Source organism: Dendrobates tinctorius, unplaced genomic scaffold (genome assembly GCF_039654945.1).
Source record: "Dendrobates tinctorius isolate UK_male_01 unplaced genomic scaffold, ASM3965494v1 ptg000251l, whole genome shotgun sequence".
NCBI classification, from domain to species: Eukaryota; Metazoa; Chordata; class Amphibia; order Anura; family Dendrobatidae; genus Dendrobates; species Dendrobates tinctorius.
Genome location: NW_027361918.1, coordinates 5103513 through 5120692, shown reverse-complemented (window position 1 = coordinate 5120692; position 17180 = coordinate 5103513). Strand labels below are relative to the sequence as shown.

Genomic DNA, 17180 nt, shown 5'->3' with positions numbered 1-17180 from the left:
GCAGGTAGATGTGTGTCCTAACTCCTCCCCTGTTATAGGAACACTGAAGAGCCGGACATAAGAAAGTCAGATTTATTCACAAAATATCAGAAAAATACAGAACATGAGAATGTACAGCAAATAAAACAGCTAATAAAACCACGAGTGACACCAAACAAGAGGCCATGCGGTAGAGGACCTCCTGCACCACCGGAAACGCCAGCTCAGTGCGTGCATCCAGCCCATCCCGACTCCCAGAGCAGCACACCTGTAATATAATGTAAGAAGATCAGCGATCCTCCCCGACAGGACACCCCCACAGCCAACAAGCCCCACCAGGGCAATCCAAAGCGCCCCCACTGACAACCCCTCCCCCCAGCAATCCTCCCTGACAGGTGACCCCCATAGCCAACAAGCCCCATCGCGGAAATCCGAAGTGCCCCCACTGACATGCCCCCTCAGCGATCCTCCCCGACAGGACACCCCCTCAGCCAAAAAGCCCCATTGCGGCAATCCGAAGGCCCCCTACTGACATGCGATCCTCCCCAACAGGACACCCCCACAGCCAACAAGCCCCATCGCGGCAATACGAAGCACCCCCACTGACATGACCCCTCAGTGATCCTCCCTGACAGGAGACCCCCACAGCCAACAAGCCCCATCGCGGCAATGCGAAGCACCCCCACTGACATGACCCCTCAGTGATCCTCCCTGACAGGAGACCCCCACAGCCAACAAGCCCCATCGCGGCAATGCGAAGCACCCCCACTGACATGCCCCCTCAGCGATCCTCCCCAACAGGACACCCCCACAGCCAACAAGCCCCATCGCGGCAATGCGAAGCACCACCACTGACATGACCCCTCAGTGATCCTCCCTGACAGGACACCCCCACAGCCAACAAGCCCCACAGGGGCAAACCGAGGCGCCCACACTGACATGACCCCTCAGCGATCCTCCCTGACAGGACACCCCCACAGCCAACAAGCCCCACAGGGGCAAACCGAGGCGCCCACACTGACATGACCCCTCAGCGATCCTCCCTGACAGGACACCCTCACAGCCAACAAGCCCCACGGGCAAACCGAGGCGCCCACACTGACATGCTCCCATCACCTGGAGATGCCCTCTCCCCCAACACGTGCAGGCCCCATACCCAGGGAATGAGTAGCAATACTGCGGTTCTCCCCAACCAGTGGCCTCCACCAGGGACACTCACCTCCAGGGTGACACCTATGCCTCGATCAGCTGGTGGGTTTCCGGCCTCACTGCATCCTCCAGCCGCTCACTCTCGGCTGCCTGCTCCTGTAGCTGAGACATAGTCCTGTTAGCACAAGCCGACGTATGGGCCCCGGTAACGTGCAGGAACCAACCTCACATTACACCCTTTACAGTAATTCTGTCAGAACTGGATTAGCAGGAATCTGATGACAGCTCTGGAGTAAATCCACCCTGAAGTCCGGCTGCATGTTCCTGCCTGCCTCCCACACATCTGGCCACAACCTCCAAAAATAGTGCTAGGGCATCCCCACGACCACCACATCTGGTGCCCCCTCACCCAGCCTCTGAGAATAGTGCTAGGATAACCCCAAGTGAGGCATGTCCCACCACATCTGGCGCCCCCTCACCCCCAGTGCTGACAGAATGGCGCTAGGCTAACCCCATGTGAGACATGCCCCACAACCATGACATCTGGTGCCCCCTCAACCCCAGTGCTGACAGAGAATGGCGCTAGGATAACCCCAAGTGAGGCATGTCCCACCACATCTGGCGCCCTCTCACCCCCAGTGCTGACAGAATGGCGCTAGGCTAACCCCATGTGAGACAAGCCCCACAACCATGACATCTGGTGCCCCCTCAACCCCAGTGCTGACAGAGAATGGCGCTAGGCTAACCCCATGTGAGACATGCCCCACAACCATGACATCTGGTGCCCCCTCAACCCCAGTGCTGACAGAGAATGGCGCTAGGATAACCCCAAGTGAGGCATGTCCCACCACATCTGGCGCCCTCTCACCCCCAGTGCTGACAGAATGGCGCTAGAGTAACCCCATGTGAGGCATGCCCCACGACCATGACATCTGGTGCCCCCTCAACTCCAGTGCTGCCAGAAAAAGGTGCTAGAATAACCCCATGTGAGACATGTCCCACCACATCTGGCGCCCTCTCACCCCCAGGGCTGCCAGAGAATGGCACTAAGGTAACTACATGAGATACAGCCAAGGCGGAGAGCAGGCTATTACACAGAGTATTCTACTGGGGCTAGCTGATGGACCCCGGAACCAACTTACTTTCTGCTTCAGATAAGTCTCTCCACAAGGACCGATCCCTCGGAGGATAAATGCCACCACACAACAGCGTATTGAAAGCGCAGCCTCCACCGCAGACAGGAACATGGAGGGGATCCAGAGAGCCAGCGTGGTGTCCTGTACAGAGAAGACATGGTGGTCACAGAAAGCTAAAAAAAAATTATCAGGTCCACACCAGGAGGAGCAATTATGTGGCCCAAAACCATCACTGGTCTTTAGTGATGTAACCCACTATAGTGACAGCCCCACCTTGAAAGAGGAGCAAGAAAGTGTTAGGCAGCATTGTATATAGTGGCACTGCTGATCTTTGGATGGACAGGAGTCACTCAGTGTTGGCTGCCTAACCATCACTAGAGATCAGCGGTGACATCACTGAGAATGCCTCCTATCCATCACCAGAGATCAGCGGTGACATCACTGAGAATGTCTCCTATCCATCACTAGAGATCAGCGGTGACATCACTGAGAATGCCTCCTATCCATCACCAGAGATCAGAGGTGACATCACTGAGAATGTCTCCTATCCATCACTAGAGATCAGCGGTGACATCACTGAGAATGCCTCCTATCCATCACTAGAGATCAGCGGTGACATCACTGAGAATGCCTCCTATCCATCACTAGAGATCAGCGGTGACATCACTGAGAATGCCTCCTATCCATCACTAGAGATCAGCGGTGACATCACTGAGAATGCCTCCTATCCATCACCAGAGATCAGAGGTGACATCACTGAGAATGTCTCCTATCCATCACTAGAGATCAGCGGTGACATCACTGAGAATGTCTCCTATCCATCACTAGAGATCAGTGGTGACATCACTGAGAATGTCTCCTATCCATCACTAGAGATCAGAGGTGACATCACTGAGAATGCCTCCTAACCATCACTAGAGATCAGCGGTGACATCACTGAGAATGTCTCCTATCCATCACTAGAGATCAGCGGTGACATCACTGAGAATGCCTCCTATCCATCACCAGAGATCAGAGGTGACATCACTGAGAATGCCTCCTATCCATCACTAGAGATCAGCGGTGACATCACTGAGAATGCCTCCTATCCATCACTAGAGATCAGCGGTGACATCACTGAGAATGCCTCCTATCCATCACCAGAGATCAGCGGTGACATCACTGAGGACACCGCCTATCACTAGAGATCAGAGGTGACATCACTGAGAATGTCTCCTATCCATCACCAGAGATCAGGTGACATCACTGAGAATGTCTCCTATCCATCACTAGAGATCAGTGGTGACATCACTGAGAATGTCTCCTATCCATCACTAGAGATCAGCGGTGACATCACTGAGAATGTCTCCTATCCATCACTAGAGATTGGAGGTGACATCACTGAGAATGTCTCCTATCCATCACTAGAGATCAGCGGTGACATCACTGAGAATGCCTCCTATCCATCACTAGAGATCAGTGGTGACATCACTGAGAATGTCTCCTATCCATCACTACAGATCAGCGGTGACATCACTGAGAATGCCTCCTATCCATCACTAGAGATCAGAGGTGACATCACTGAGAATGTCTCCTATCCATCACTACAGATCAGCGGTGACATCACTGAGAATGTCTCCTATCCATCACTAGAGATCAGAGGTGACATCACTGAGAATGTCTCCTATCCATCACTACAGATCAGCGGTGACATCACTGAGAATGTCTCCTATCCATCACTAGAGATCAGAGGTGACATCACTGAGAATGTCTCCTATCCATCACTACAGATCAGCGGTGACATCACTGAGAATGTCTCCTATCCATCACTACAGATCAGCGGTGACATCACTGAGAATGTCTCCTATCCATCACTAGAGATCAGTGGTGACATCACTGAGAATGTCTCCTATCCATCACTAGAGATCAGTGGTGACATCACTGAGAATGTCTCCTATCCATCACTAGAGATCAGTGGTGACATCACTGAGAATGTCTCCTATCCATCACTAGAGATCAGTGGTGACATCACTGAGAATGTCTCCTATCCATCACTAGAGATCAGTGGTGACATCACTGAGAATGTCTCCTATCCATCACTAGAGATCAGAGGTGACATCACTGAGAATGTCTCCTATCCATCACTAGAGATCAGCGGTGACATCACTGAGAATGTCTCCTATCCATCACTAGAGATCAGAGGTGACATCACTGAGGACACCGCCTATCACTAGAGATCAGTGGTGACATCACTGAGAATGTCTCCTATCCATCACCAGAGATCAGGTGACATCACTGAGAATGTCTCCTATCCATCACTAGAGATCAGAGGTGACATCACTGAGGACACCGCCTATCACTAGAGATCAGTGGTGACATCACTGAGAATGCCTCCTATCCATCACTAGAGATCAGTGGTGACATCACTGAGAATGTCTCCTATCCATCACTAGAGATCAGTGGTGACATCACTGAGAATGTCTCCTATCCATCACTAGAGATCAGTGGTGACATCACTGAGAATGTCTCCTATCCATCACTAGAGATCAGTGGTGACATCACTGAGAATGTCTCCTATCCATCACTAGAGATCAGTGGTGACATCACTGAGAATGTCTCCTATCCATCACTAGAGATCAGTGGTGACATCACTGAGAATGTCTCCTATCCATCACTAGAGATCAGAGGTGACATCACTGAGGACACCGCCTATCACTAGAGATCAGTGGTGACATCACTGAGAATGTCTCCTATCCATCACCAGAGATCAGGTGACATCACTGAGAATGTCTCCTATCCATCACTAGAGATCAGAGGTGACATCACTGAGGACACCGCCTATCACTAGAGATCAGTGGTGACATCACTGAGAATGCCTCCTATCCATCACTAGAGATCAGTGGTGACATCACTGAGAATGTCTCCTATCCATCACCAGAGATCAGGTGACATCACTGAGAATGTCTCCTATCCATCACTAGAGATCAGAGGTGACATCACTGAGGACACCGCCTATCACTAGAGATCAGTGGTGACATCACTGAGAATGCCTCCTATCCATCACTAGAGATCAGCGGTGACATCACTGAGAATGTCTCCTATCCATCACTAGAGATCAGCGGTGACATCACTGAGGACACCGCCTATCACTAGAGATCAGTGGTGACATCACTGAGAATGTCTCCTATCCATCACCAGAGATCAGGTGACATCACTGAGAATGTCTCCTATCCATCACTAGAGATCAGTGGTGACATCACTGAGGACACCGCCTATCACTAGAGATCAGAGGTGACATCACTGAGAATGCCTCCTATCCATCACTAGAGATCAGCGGTGACATCACTGAGAATGCCTCCTATCCATCACCAGAGATCAGCGGTGACATCACTGAGAATGCCTCCTATCCATCACTAGAGATCAGAGGTGACATCACTGAGAATGCCTCCTATCCATCACCAGAGATCAGCGGTGACATCACTGAGAATGTCTCCTAACCATCACTAGAGATCAGAGGTGACATCACTGAGGACACCGCCTATCACTAGAGATCAGCGGTGACATCACTGAGAATGCCTCCTATCCATCACTAGAGATCAGTGGTGACATCACTGAGAATGTCTCCTATCCATCACTAGAGATCAGAGGTGACATCACTGAGAATGTCTCCTATCCATCACCAGAGATCAGAGGTGACATCACTGAGAATGCCTCCTATCCATCACTAGAGATCAGTGGTGACATCACTGAGAATGCCTCCTATCCATCACTAGAGATCAGAGGTGACATCACTGAGAATGTCTCCTATCCATCACTAGAGATCAGCGGTGACATCACTGAGAATGCCTCCTATCACCAGAGATCAGCGGTGACATCACTGAGAATGTCTCCTATCCATCACTAGAGATCAGCGGTGACATCACTGAGGACACCGCCTATCACTAGAGATCAGAGATGACATCACTGAGAATGTCTCCTATCCATCACTAGAGATCAGCGGTGACATCACTGAGGACACCGCCTATCACTAGAGATCAGAGATGACATCACTGAGAATGTCTCCTATCCATCACTAGAGATCAGAGGTGACATCACTGAGAATGTCTCCTATCCATCACTAGAGATCAGCGGTGACATCACTGAGAATGCCTCCTATCCATCACTAGAGATCAGCGGTGACATCACTGAGAATGTCTCCTATCCATCACTAGAGATCAGCGGTGACATCACTGAGAATGCCTCCTATCCATCACTAGAGATCAGCGGTGACATCACTGAGAATGTCTCCTATCCATCACTAGAGATCAGCGGTGACATCACTGAGGACACTGCCTATCACTAGAGAATACCGCTACATATAGAGAGGCGTTGACTGCAGGTACAGTGCACTTACATATATCCGTGTGGTGTCGAAGGGGCACTCGTTGCTCATGATGACGGAGCGGGTGTCTGCAGGGAGAACCGTTGTGTTACAACCCGAGATCAGGTTCTTGCCTCCATTTGCAACGGTCAATGAGACAGACAGGACCAGACCCACGAAACAAGCTGCGGAGAGCAGGGAGTTCAGCAGGGCGAGGACCAGGAGTGACCAGTGCTGCAGACAGACAGAGCGATCATTAGACTGGCGGCAAGTGTCCGCAGCAATGTATAGACAGTCATGGAGGAGACTCACGATTCTGGCACAGCCCAGGTTGCGGGAGGCGAGGATGGCGCAGATTCCTGTTGTGATGCTCTGCAGAAATATGTACGAATATGAGAAGGATAGGGGGAGAGAGGAAAAATACTAAACTGTAAGGCCATGTGCACACGTTCAGTATTTGGTCAGTTTTTTACCTCTATCTGTAAGCCAAAACCAGGAGTGGAACGGTCAGAGGAAAAGCAGAATAGAAACATTTGCACCATTTCTGCATTTTTCACCCACTCCTGGTTTAGGCTTACCAATACTGGGGTAAAAAACTCCCCAAATACTGGATGTGCGCATGTGGCCTAAGACTTCTGGAATAATGACGTGCACCACCTAGAGCCGACCTGCACTGAGTATAGGGCCCCCACATACAGTGCTGTGCAAGTCTTAGGTGTAGAGAAAATGCAAAGCAAGAGGCGGAGGACATAATTGTATTATGCTAAAATAAACTAACCCTTATAAGTGACTGAAGAAAGGAAATGTAAACCCTCATCAGTGTCCGGCGACCTCCCCCCGCCATCAGTGTCCGGCGACCTCCCCCCGCCATCAGTGTCCGGCGACCTCCCCCCGCCATCAGTGTCCGGCGACCTCCCCCCGCCATCAGTGTCCGGCGACCTCCCCCCGCCATCAGTGTCCGGCGACCTCCCCCCGCCTGTGCACAGGTTGTTGCAAACATGTTGGAGAACTTCCCCCAGATCTTCTGTGTTTGACGCTGACAGACCGTGCACAAGTAACAGGTGACGGGCCGCCGCCAGATGCCACCAACAGAGGAGACAGCCGCCGCCAGATGCCGCCAAGATTCACATTTGTCCTTGGTGAAATGATGACAATCGCCCATTACAACTTCTGTGTACGGAGCTTCTTGCGCGGCCCTCACCCCCCTCCACACCTGTCTATGGCTTGTGCACTGTACTCCAGAGGGGGCGCTCTTCACCTTGCACGTCAGCAGCTACTCACCAGCAGCCCGGACACCACAGAGATGATGTTGGCGGCGCAGTATTCGGGGCTCACCCTCTTCTCTGGGTTCGCCACATGCCGCAGCACAGTACCATGAACGATAGCGCCCAAGATGAAATTGACATGGCCGATGAAAATCAGCGCGATCCCAGTCCGCATCAAGTGCCGAGGGCCCTTCACCACATCTAATGTACAGGGAGAGAAGAACCACAAGTCTCAGGCCGCCTGATGGGAAAGAGCTGCCCCGTAACAAGGATTATCCATAAGAGAGTAGGACATCCAATGGCTGCAGAGCTGAGATCATTAATGCTGCTCCCCCCCCCCCCCCCCGATAGTGAGAAGCAGGACAGTGGGGCCGGAGACCCTGTAGGAAAACCAAACCTTATAGTATGTGTATGCAGATGATATACACCGCCGACGGCACAGGACATGGGATGGGAGCAAAGAGGGGCCTCACTCCACTCATGGGCGCCATTATGTAATTCAGGAGTCCAACTTCAGGGCCAGGGTACTGGAGGCGGCAACATGAGCAGTGAGCTGAGGAGTGAGCCCGACCCAACAAGTGTAGTGTTCTATATGGACAGCACGCGCCCCCCATACCATACTACATTGGAGGGAGTTATAGAGACCCCAAGTCACATATTCTCCATCATGTTAGTGACCCCCCCCGACCTGCAGGCCTCGTGTAGAGACGTGAACACCTTCTGGCTTACAAATACTGATGTAACTACGGACCAGCCCGAGGCCACACATTGCAGAAATCCTGGGGTTTGTTTTCCTGCAGGATCTGCACCAAACTCCATCCACTTCACTGGTTGTTGTAGCTTTTCCCCCCAGACATGGAAGCTTCTAGAGAAAAATATTTGGCGCCAAAACCACCGAGAGTGAAGATTGCATGAAATCACATCACGACCTAAATGTACAAGCAAAGCGGATGTGACTTCATGAACCCTGGGCCCGCAGAACCCTGACAAGACGCCGCAGAACCCTGCCGTTCTGGCAAAGGGGAAAAAAGCTGCATTTTTAATTGCAGAATCAAAGCTTTTCGGTAAAAAAAAAAAAAAAATTAAAAATGTGGCTTCACATCTGCACCAAAAAGGCATCGAATAAGAGGAAAAGGAAAAAACAGAAACGCAATAACCAGAGAGGATTATTATTGTGTGGTGCAGACACCTGGAGAGCGCGGCCTCAGCGTTTAATGGAGGCGGAATCTCCGCCGAGCGCCATAAGTCTGATCGCTTTGTGGTGCCGGTCGTTACAATTGAAGGGGCACAAATAAGTTATCTGCTGATTTGTGAGGTTTATTAAAATAAAGAGTGCTGTAAGAATGTCATTATTGTAATGGTCTTACTAGAATTTTATAGGAAGAAAAAAAAAAAAAAAAAAAAAAAAGATCTTCCTTTTCTGTCTCTGATACAGGCACATAGAGATGCTGTGGTATATGGAGGTGTAGCTCTAGGAACCAGTATTATCACAGGAGATTCCCCCTCTGGCCAGCGCCGCCTACAATAACGCAATGGGGGTTTGAAGAAACGAGGATTGAGCTGTGTAATGCAGGGACCCCCCCGAGCTTTGGCCGCAGCTCCCAATGCCTGGTCCCGGCCGGCCGCCATATTCTGGTATAGTGGACGCCCGTGAAGAGCCGGTGACAACTTGTGCTCCTCTGTGGCCACTCACATCTGGGCACTTGTGTACTCGGGTGACTCCAGACCTCTGAGGGCTCCTCTAGCATCCACCACCACTCGAGAGCAGTAATGTTGTGCCCGACCACAATGTAAACTAGAAAAACCTTTATTGCCCCGCAAACACGACCGAACATTAGAAATATGGACACAGCAATCTACAGCCCCCAGTGTGAGTCATCTGTGGAAAATCCGCCATCAGTAACAATGACAGCTGAGCTCCGTAATACACGAGGCCCATGTGGAAATCCGCACATAGTGCAAAGAAAAAAAATGTGATCTTCATATCTGCGGTGTCAGTGCGGAGTCCTGACAGTGATGACACATTACAGCAATAACGCCAAGCTCTGTGGCGCGGCGGAGTGCAGGCTCCTCCACAATAAGACGGGGGTGTGGAGAGACCCCACGCGTACCGCTGTGCTGAGGAAGGAGAGCCACGATACGCGTGGGGTCTCTCCACACCCCCCTCTTATTGTGGTTTTATTCTAAGCGACTCTCGTGGCTGGGATCCTCCTCCTCACGGCTATGATGCCTCTTTCATTCACCAGGCGGGATGCCTCTGTCCTCTTGGGAATGCAGAGACTCTCATGCTCTTTGGGGGGGTGCTTATATATTGGCTCATTTTATCTATATAATTGCTGGCCTTCTGCTGATATCACTACAGGTTATCACCACCATGGAACCTGCAGTCCACAGGCGGCCACAGAGCTTGGTGTTATTGCTGTAATGTGTCATCACTGTCAGGACTCCGCATTGTCACCTGGTTCGCAGATATGAAGACGACAATTTTTTTTTCTTTCCACTATGTGCGGATTTCCACATGGGCCTCGTGTATTACGGAGCTCAGCTGTCATTCTTACTGATGGTGGATTATCCACAGATGACTCATACTGGGGGCTGTAGATTGCTGGGTGTCCATAGTTCTAATGTTCGGTCGTGTTTGCGGGGCAATAAAGGTTTTTCTAGTTTACATTGTGGTCGGGCACAACATTACTGCTCTCGGCTTTTCTCACAGGTTTGTATGGAGAACAGGTTCTGCCCTCCATTTACATATGTTTACTTCATTGATTGATAGGTGTGCGCCCACTATTCTATTATCACTACCCCACTATCACGTCGCCCCATTTCCCCCTCCCGTCAGTACGTCCTCCGGCGCCCCCCGTTTCCCCCTCCCGTCAGTACGTCCTCCGGCGCCCCCCGTTTCCCCTTCCCGTCAGTACGTCCTCCGGCGCCCCCCGTTTCCCCTTCCCGTCAGTACGTCCTCCGGCGCCCCCCGTTTCCCCTTCCCGTCAGTACGTCCTCCGGCGCCCCCCGTTTCCCCCTCCCGTCAGTACGTCCTCCGGCGCCCCCCGTTTCCCCTTCCCGTCAGTACGTCCTCCGGCGCCCCCCGTTCCCCCCTCCCGTCAGTACGTCCTCCGGCGCCCCCCCGTTTCCCCCTCCCGTCAGTACGTCCTCCGGCGCCCCCCGTTTCCCCCTCCCGTCAGTACGTCCTCCGGCGCCCCCCGTTCCCCCCTCCCGTCAGTACGTCCTCCGGCGCCCCCCGTTCCCCCCTCCCGTCAGTACGTCCTCCGGCGCCCCCCGTTTCCCCCTCCCGTCAGTACGTCCTCCGGCGCCCCCCGTTTCCCCCTCCCGTCAGTACGTCCTCCGGCGCCCCCCGTTTCCCCCTCCCGTCAGTACGTCCTCCGGCGCCCCCCGTTTCCCCCTCCCGTCAGTACGTCCTCCGGCGCCCCCCGTTTCCCCCTCCCGTCAGTACGTCCTCCGGCGCCCCCCGTTTCCCCTTCCCGTCAGTACGTCCTCCGGCGCCCCCCGTTTCCCCCTCCCGTCAGTACGTCCTCCGGCGCCCCCCGTTTCCCCCTCCCGTCAGTACGTCCTCCGGCGCCCCCCGTTCCCCCCTCCCGTCAGTACGTCCTCCGGCGCCCCCCGTTTCCCCCTCCCGTCAGTACGTCCTCCGGCGCCCCCCGTTTCCCCCTCCCGTCAGTACGTCCTCCGGCGCCCCCCGTTTCCCCCTCCCGTCAGTACGTCCTCCGGCGCCCCCCGTTTCCCCCTCCCGTCAGTACGTCCTCCGGCGTCCCCCTTATAACGCTCTCCTTGCCCCGTGCCTCCCTTAGTCCTGCAGTGTAGCCCTCACCATCCTCCCTGTCTGTTACTGGAGGGATTGTACTCACTGAAGCTGCACGGCTGCCCCTCACTCCTGCCGACCGCCATGTCTCCTCTCACCTGGAACACACCTGAGCTGGGGTCACATGACTCCTAGCAAGCCACGCCCCCTGACATCACAGCACATCTCACCTGTGCAGGCAGAAGCCCAGGTGAGTGGAGGCAGCTCCACCAGAAGACGCCTGATCCCCAATGTGTGCAGCTCCAGCCACTGATATACACGTCCTGTACGTTATATTATATATGTGACCCGTACGTTATATTATGTATGACCCGTACGTTATATTATATGTGACCCGTACGTTATATTATGTATGACCCGTACGTTACATTATATATGACCCGTACGTTATATTATATGTGACCCGTACGTTATATTATATGTGACCCGTACATTATATTATATGTGACCCGTACGTTATATTATATGTGACTCGTACGTTATATTATATGTGACCCGTACGTTACATTATATGTGACTCGTACGTTATATTATATATGTGACCTGTACGTTATATTATGTATGACCCGTACGTTACATTATATGTGACCCGTACGTTATATTATATGTGACCCGTACGTTATATTATATATGTGACCCGTACGTTATATTATATGTGACCCGTACGTTATATTATATGTGACCCGTACGTTATATTATATGTGACCCGTACGTTATATTATGTATGACCCGTACGTTACATTATATATGACCCGTACGTTATATTATATGTGACCCGTACGTTATATTATATGTGACCCGTACGTTATATTATATGTGACCCGTACGTTATATTATATGTGACTCGTACGTTATATTATATGTGACCCGTACGTTACATTATATGTGACTCGTACGTTATATTATATATGTGACCTGTACGTTATATTATGTATGACCCGTACGTTACATTATATGTGACCCGTACGTTATATTATATGTGACCCGTACGTTATATTATATATGTGACCCGTACGTTATATTATATGTGACTCGTACGTTATATTATATGTGACTCGTACGTTATATTATATATGTGACCCGTACGTTATATTATATGTGACTCGTACGTTATATTATATGTGACCCGTACGTTACATTATATGTGACTCGTACGTTATATTATATATGTGACCTGTACGTTATATTATGTATGACCCGTACGTTACATTATATGTGACCCGTACGTTATATTATATGTGACTCGTACGTTATATTATATGTGACCCGTACGTTACATTATATGTGACTCGTACGTTATATTATATATGTGACCCGTACGTTATATTATATGTGACCCGTACGTTATATTATATGTGACTCGTACGTTATATTATATGTGACCCGTACGTTATATTATATGAGACCCGTACGTTACATTATATGTGACCCGTACGTTATATTATATGTGACCCGTACGTTATATTATATGTGACCCGTACGTTATATTATATGTGACTCGTACGTTACATTATATGTGACTCGTACGTTATATTATATATGTGACCCGTACGTTATATTATGTATGACCCGTACGTTATATTATGTATGACCCGTACGTTATATTATATGTGACTCGTACGTTATATTATATGTGACCCATACATTATATTATATGTGACCCGTACGTTATATTATATATGTGACCCGTACGTTATATTATATGTGACTCGTACGTTATATTATATGTGACCCATACATTATATTATATGTGACCCGTACGTTATATTATATATGTGACCCGTACGTTATATTATATGTGACTCGTACGTTATATTATATATGTGACCCGTACGTTATATTATATGTGACCCGTACGTTATATTATATGTGACCCGTACGTTATATTATATGTGACCCGTACGTTATATTATATGTGACTCGTACATTATATTATATGTGACCCGTACGTTATATTATATGTGACCCGTACGTTATATTATATGTGACCCGTACGTTATATTATATGTGACCCGTACGTTATATTATATGTGACCCGTACGTTATATTATATGAGACCCGTACGTTATATTATATGTGACCCGTACGTTACATTATATGTGACCCGTACGTTACATTATATGTGACCCGTACGTTATATTATATGTGACCCGTACGTTACATTATATGTGACCCGTACATTATATTATATGTGACCCGTACGTTATATTATATGTGACCCGTACGTTATATTATATGTGACCCGTACGTTATATTATATGTGACCCGTACGTTATATTATATGTGACCCGTACGTTATATTATATGTGACCCGTACGTTATATTATATGTGACCCGTACGTTATATTATATGTGACCCGTACGTTATATTATATGTGACCCGTACGTTATATTATATGTGACCCGTACGTTATATTATATGTGACCCGTACGTTATATTATATGTGACCCGTACGTTATATTATATGTGACCCGTACGTTATATTATATGTGACCTGTACGTTATATTATATATGACCCGTACGTTATATTATATGTGACCCGTACGTTATATTATATGTGACCCGTACGTTATATTATATGTGACCCGTACGTTATATTATATGTGACCCGTACGTTATATTATATGAGACCCGTACGTTATATTATATGTGACCCGTACGTTATATTATATGTGACCCGTACGTTATATTATATGTGACCCGTACGTTATATTATATGAGACCCGTACGTTACATTATATGTGACTCGTACATTATATTATATGTGACCCGTACGTTATATTATATGTGACCCGTACGTTATATTATATGTGACCCGTACATTATATTATATGTGACCCGTACGTTATATTATATGTGACCCGTACGTTATATTATATGTGACCCGTACATTATATTATATGTGACCTGTATGTTATATTATATATGACCCGTACGTTATATTATATGTGACCCGTACATTATATTATATGTGACCTGTATGTTATATTATATGTGACCCGTACGTTATATTATATGAGACCCGTACGTTATATTATATGTGACCCGTACGTTATATTATATGTGACCCGTACATTATATTATATGTGACCCGTACGTTATATTATATGTGACCCGTACGTTATATTATATGTGACCCGTACGTTATATTATATGAGACCCGTACGTTATATTATATGTGACCCGTACGTTATATTATATGTGACCCGTACATTATATTATATGTGACCCGTACGTTATATTATATGTGACCCGTACGTTATATTATATGTGACCCGTACATTATATTATATGTGACCCGTATGTTATATTATATGTGACCCGTACGTTATATTATATGTGACTCGTACGTTATATTATATGTGACCCGTACGTTATATTATATGTGACTCGTACGTTATATTATATGTGACCCGTACGTTATATTATATGTGACTCGTACGTTATATTATATGTGACCCGTACGTTATATTATATGTGACCCGTACGTTATATTATATGAGACCCGTACGTTACATTATATGTGACTCGTACATTATATTATATGTGACCCGTACGTTATATTATATGTGACCCGTACGTTATATTATATGTGACCCGTACATTATATTATATGTGACCCGTACGTTATATTATATGTGACCCGTACGTTATATTATATGTGACCCGTACGTTATATTATATGTGACCCGTACATTATATTATATGTGACCTGTATGTTATATTATATATGACCCGTACGTTATATTATATGTGACCCGTACATTATATTATATGTGACCTGTATGTTATATTATATGTGACCCGTACGTTATATTATATGAGACCCGTACGTTATATTATATGTGACCCGTACATTATATTATATGTGACCCGTACGTTATATTATATGTGACCCGTACGTTATATTATATGTGACCCGTACATTATATTATATGTGACCCGTATGTTATATTATATGTGACCCGTACGTTATATTATATGTGACTCGTACGTTATATTATATGTGACCCGTACGTTATATTATATGTGACTCGTACGTTATATTATATGTGACCCGTACATTATATTATATGAGACCCGTACGTTATATTGTCGGGGTCGTAAACGACAATAAATCCTCATTCACCAGTCATTCCAAATCATTGTGCGAGCGCAAAACATCTGGTACCAATTAAGAATGACTCAGACACGCAGCTGATTCAGTCTTAGCTAATGTCCCGCATCCACACCTGTCAGGAGCAGTACAACAACTGGCTTTATTTACAAATACACAATACTATATTGAGTGTTAGGGGAAGGCGTGCATTAGGCGGGGTTTATGCAGTATACATCTAGTGTCCAGTCTCTCTCTGATTCGTCAAAACGTCTCCCGATGGTTACTTCTTCTTCACATTCCTGAGTTATCTTTTTTAGGAGAAATGAAACTTAACTTAACTCTTTAGACACTGAATTTAAGTGAAAGTGAACACTGGCAGCCATCTTTAATACAGTTACATTTGCATTAGCAAGCAATTAGGAAAAACTTATTGTTTCACAGTATAAAAATATAAAAGTTATATAAGAAAATATATTTTCACCTTGACAATCCCCCCTAAACACTAAGTTTTTCCCTTAATGAAAGATCCTTCGAGACTGTCCATGCGATGGGAAAACATATCCTCCATCCCAGTCCCGTGCCCATATACCCATCATACATATCCTCCATCCCATATTCCCATGCCCATATACCCATCACACATCATCCATCCCATAGTCCCATGCCCATATACCCATCATACATATCCTCCATCCCATAGTCCCATGCCCATATACCCATCATACATATCCGCCATCCCATAGTCCCGTGCCCATATACCCATCATACATATCCTCCATCCCAGTCCCGTGCCCATATACTCATCATACATATCCTCCATCCCATAGTCCCATGCCCATATACCCATCATACATATCCTCCATCCCATAGTCCAGTGCCCATATACCCATCATACATATCCTCCATCCCAGTCCCGTGCCCATATACCCGTCACATATCCTCCATCCCAGTCCCGTGCCCATATACCCATCACACATCCTCCATCCCATAGTCCCATGCCCATATACCCATCATACACATCCTCCATCCCATAGTCCAGTGCCCATATACCCATCATACATATCCTCCATCCCAGTCCCGTGCCCATATACCCATGACACATCCTCCATCCCATAGTCCCGTGCCCATAAACTCATCACACATCCTCCATCCCATAGTCCCGTGCCCATATACCCATCATACATATCCTCCATCCCAGTCCCGTGCCCATATACCCATCATACATATCCTCCATCCCAGTCCCGTGCCCATATACCCATCATACATATCCTCCATCCCAGTCCCATGCCCATATACCCATCATACATATCCTCCATCCCAGTCCCGTGCCCATATACCCATCATACATATCCTCCATCCCATAGTCCCGTGCCCATATACCCATCATACATATC

The 17180-nt window shown here is 48.0% G+C and overlaps 1 protein-coding gene across 2 annotated transcripts; it reads right to left on the bottom strand.

Annotated features, from left to right (window-relative positions):
* Window positions 1-58: 58 nt before the first annotated feature.
* Window positions 59-11870, bottom strand: KRTCAP3 (keratinocyte associated protein 3). Of its 2 annotated transcripts, none has more exons than XM_073557782.1 (7): window positions 11732-11870; window positions 7885-8069; window positions 6916-6975; window positions 6637-6837; window positions 2271-2405; window positions 1199-1290; window positions 59-247 (listed from the first exon to the last, which is right to left on the bottom strand). In XM_073557782.1, exons 1-6 carry the CDS (start codon window positions 11769-11771, stop codon window positions 1213-1215), a joined length of 699 nt encoding a protein of 232 aa, XP_073413883.1. In that variant the 5' UTR covers window positions 11772-11870; the 3' UTR covers window positions 59-247; window positions 1199-1212. The 2 variants fall into 2 exon arrangements, with proteins under 2 accessions (XP_073413883.1, XP_073413884.1); XM_073557783.1 differs by having other exon boundaries at window positions 1199-1284.
* Between the last annotated feature and the right edge of the window lie 5310 nt (window positions 11871-17180).

Coding starts and splice junctions, on each gene's coding strand:
- KRTCAP3 (XM_073557782.1), bottom strand. CDS start 11,771: ATGGCGGTCGGCAGGAGTGAGGGGCAGCCGTGCAGCTTCA. Junction 6,976..7,884: donor CTGTGGTGTCCGGGCTGCTG/GTGAGTAGCTGC, acceptor ATATTTCTGCAG/AGCATCACAACAGGAATCTG. Junction 1,291..2,270: donor AGACTTATCTGAAGCAGAAA/GTAAGTTGGTTC, acceptor ACTATGTCTCAG/CTACAGGAGCAGGCAGCCGA.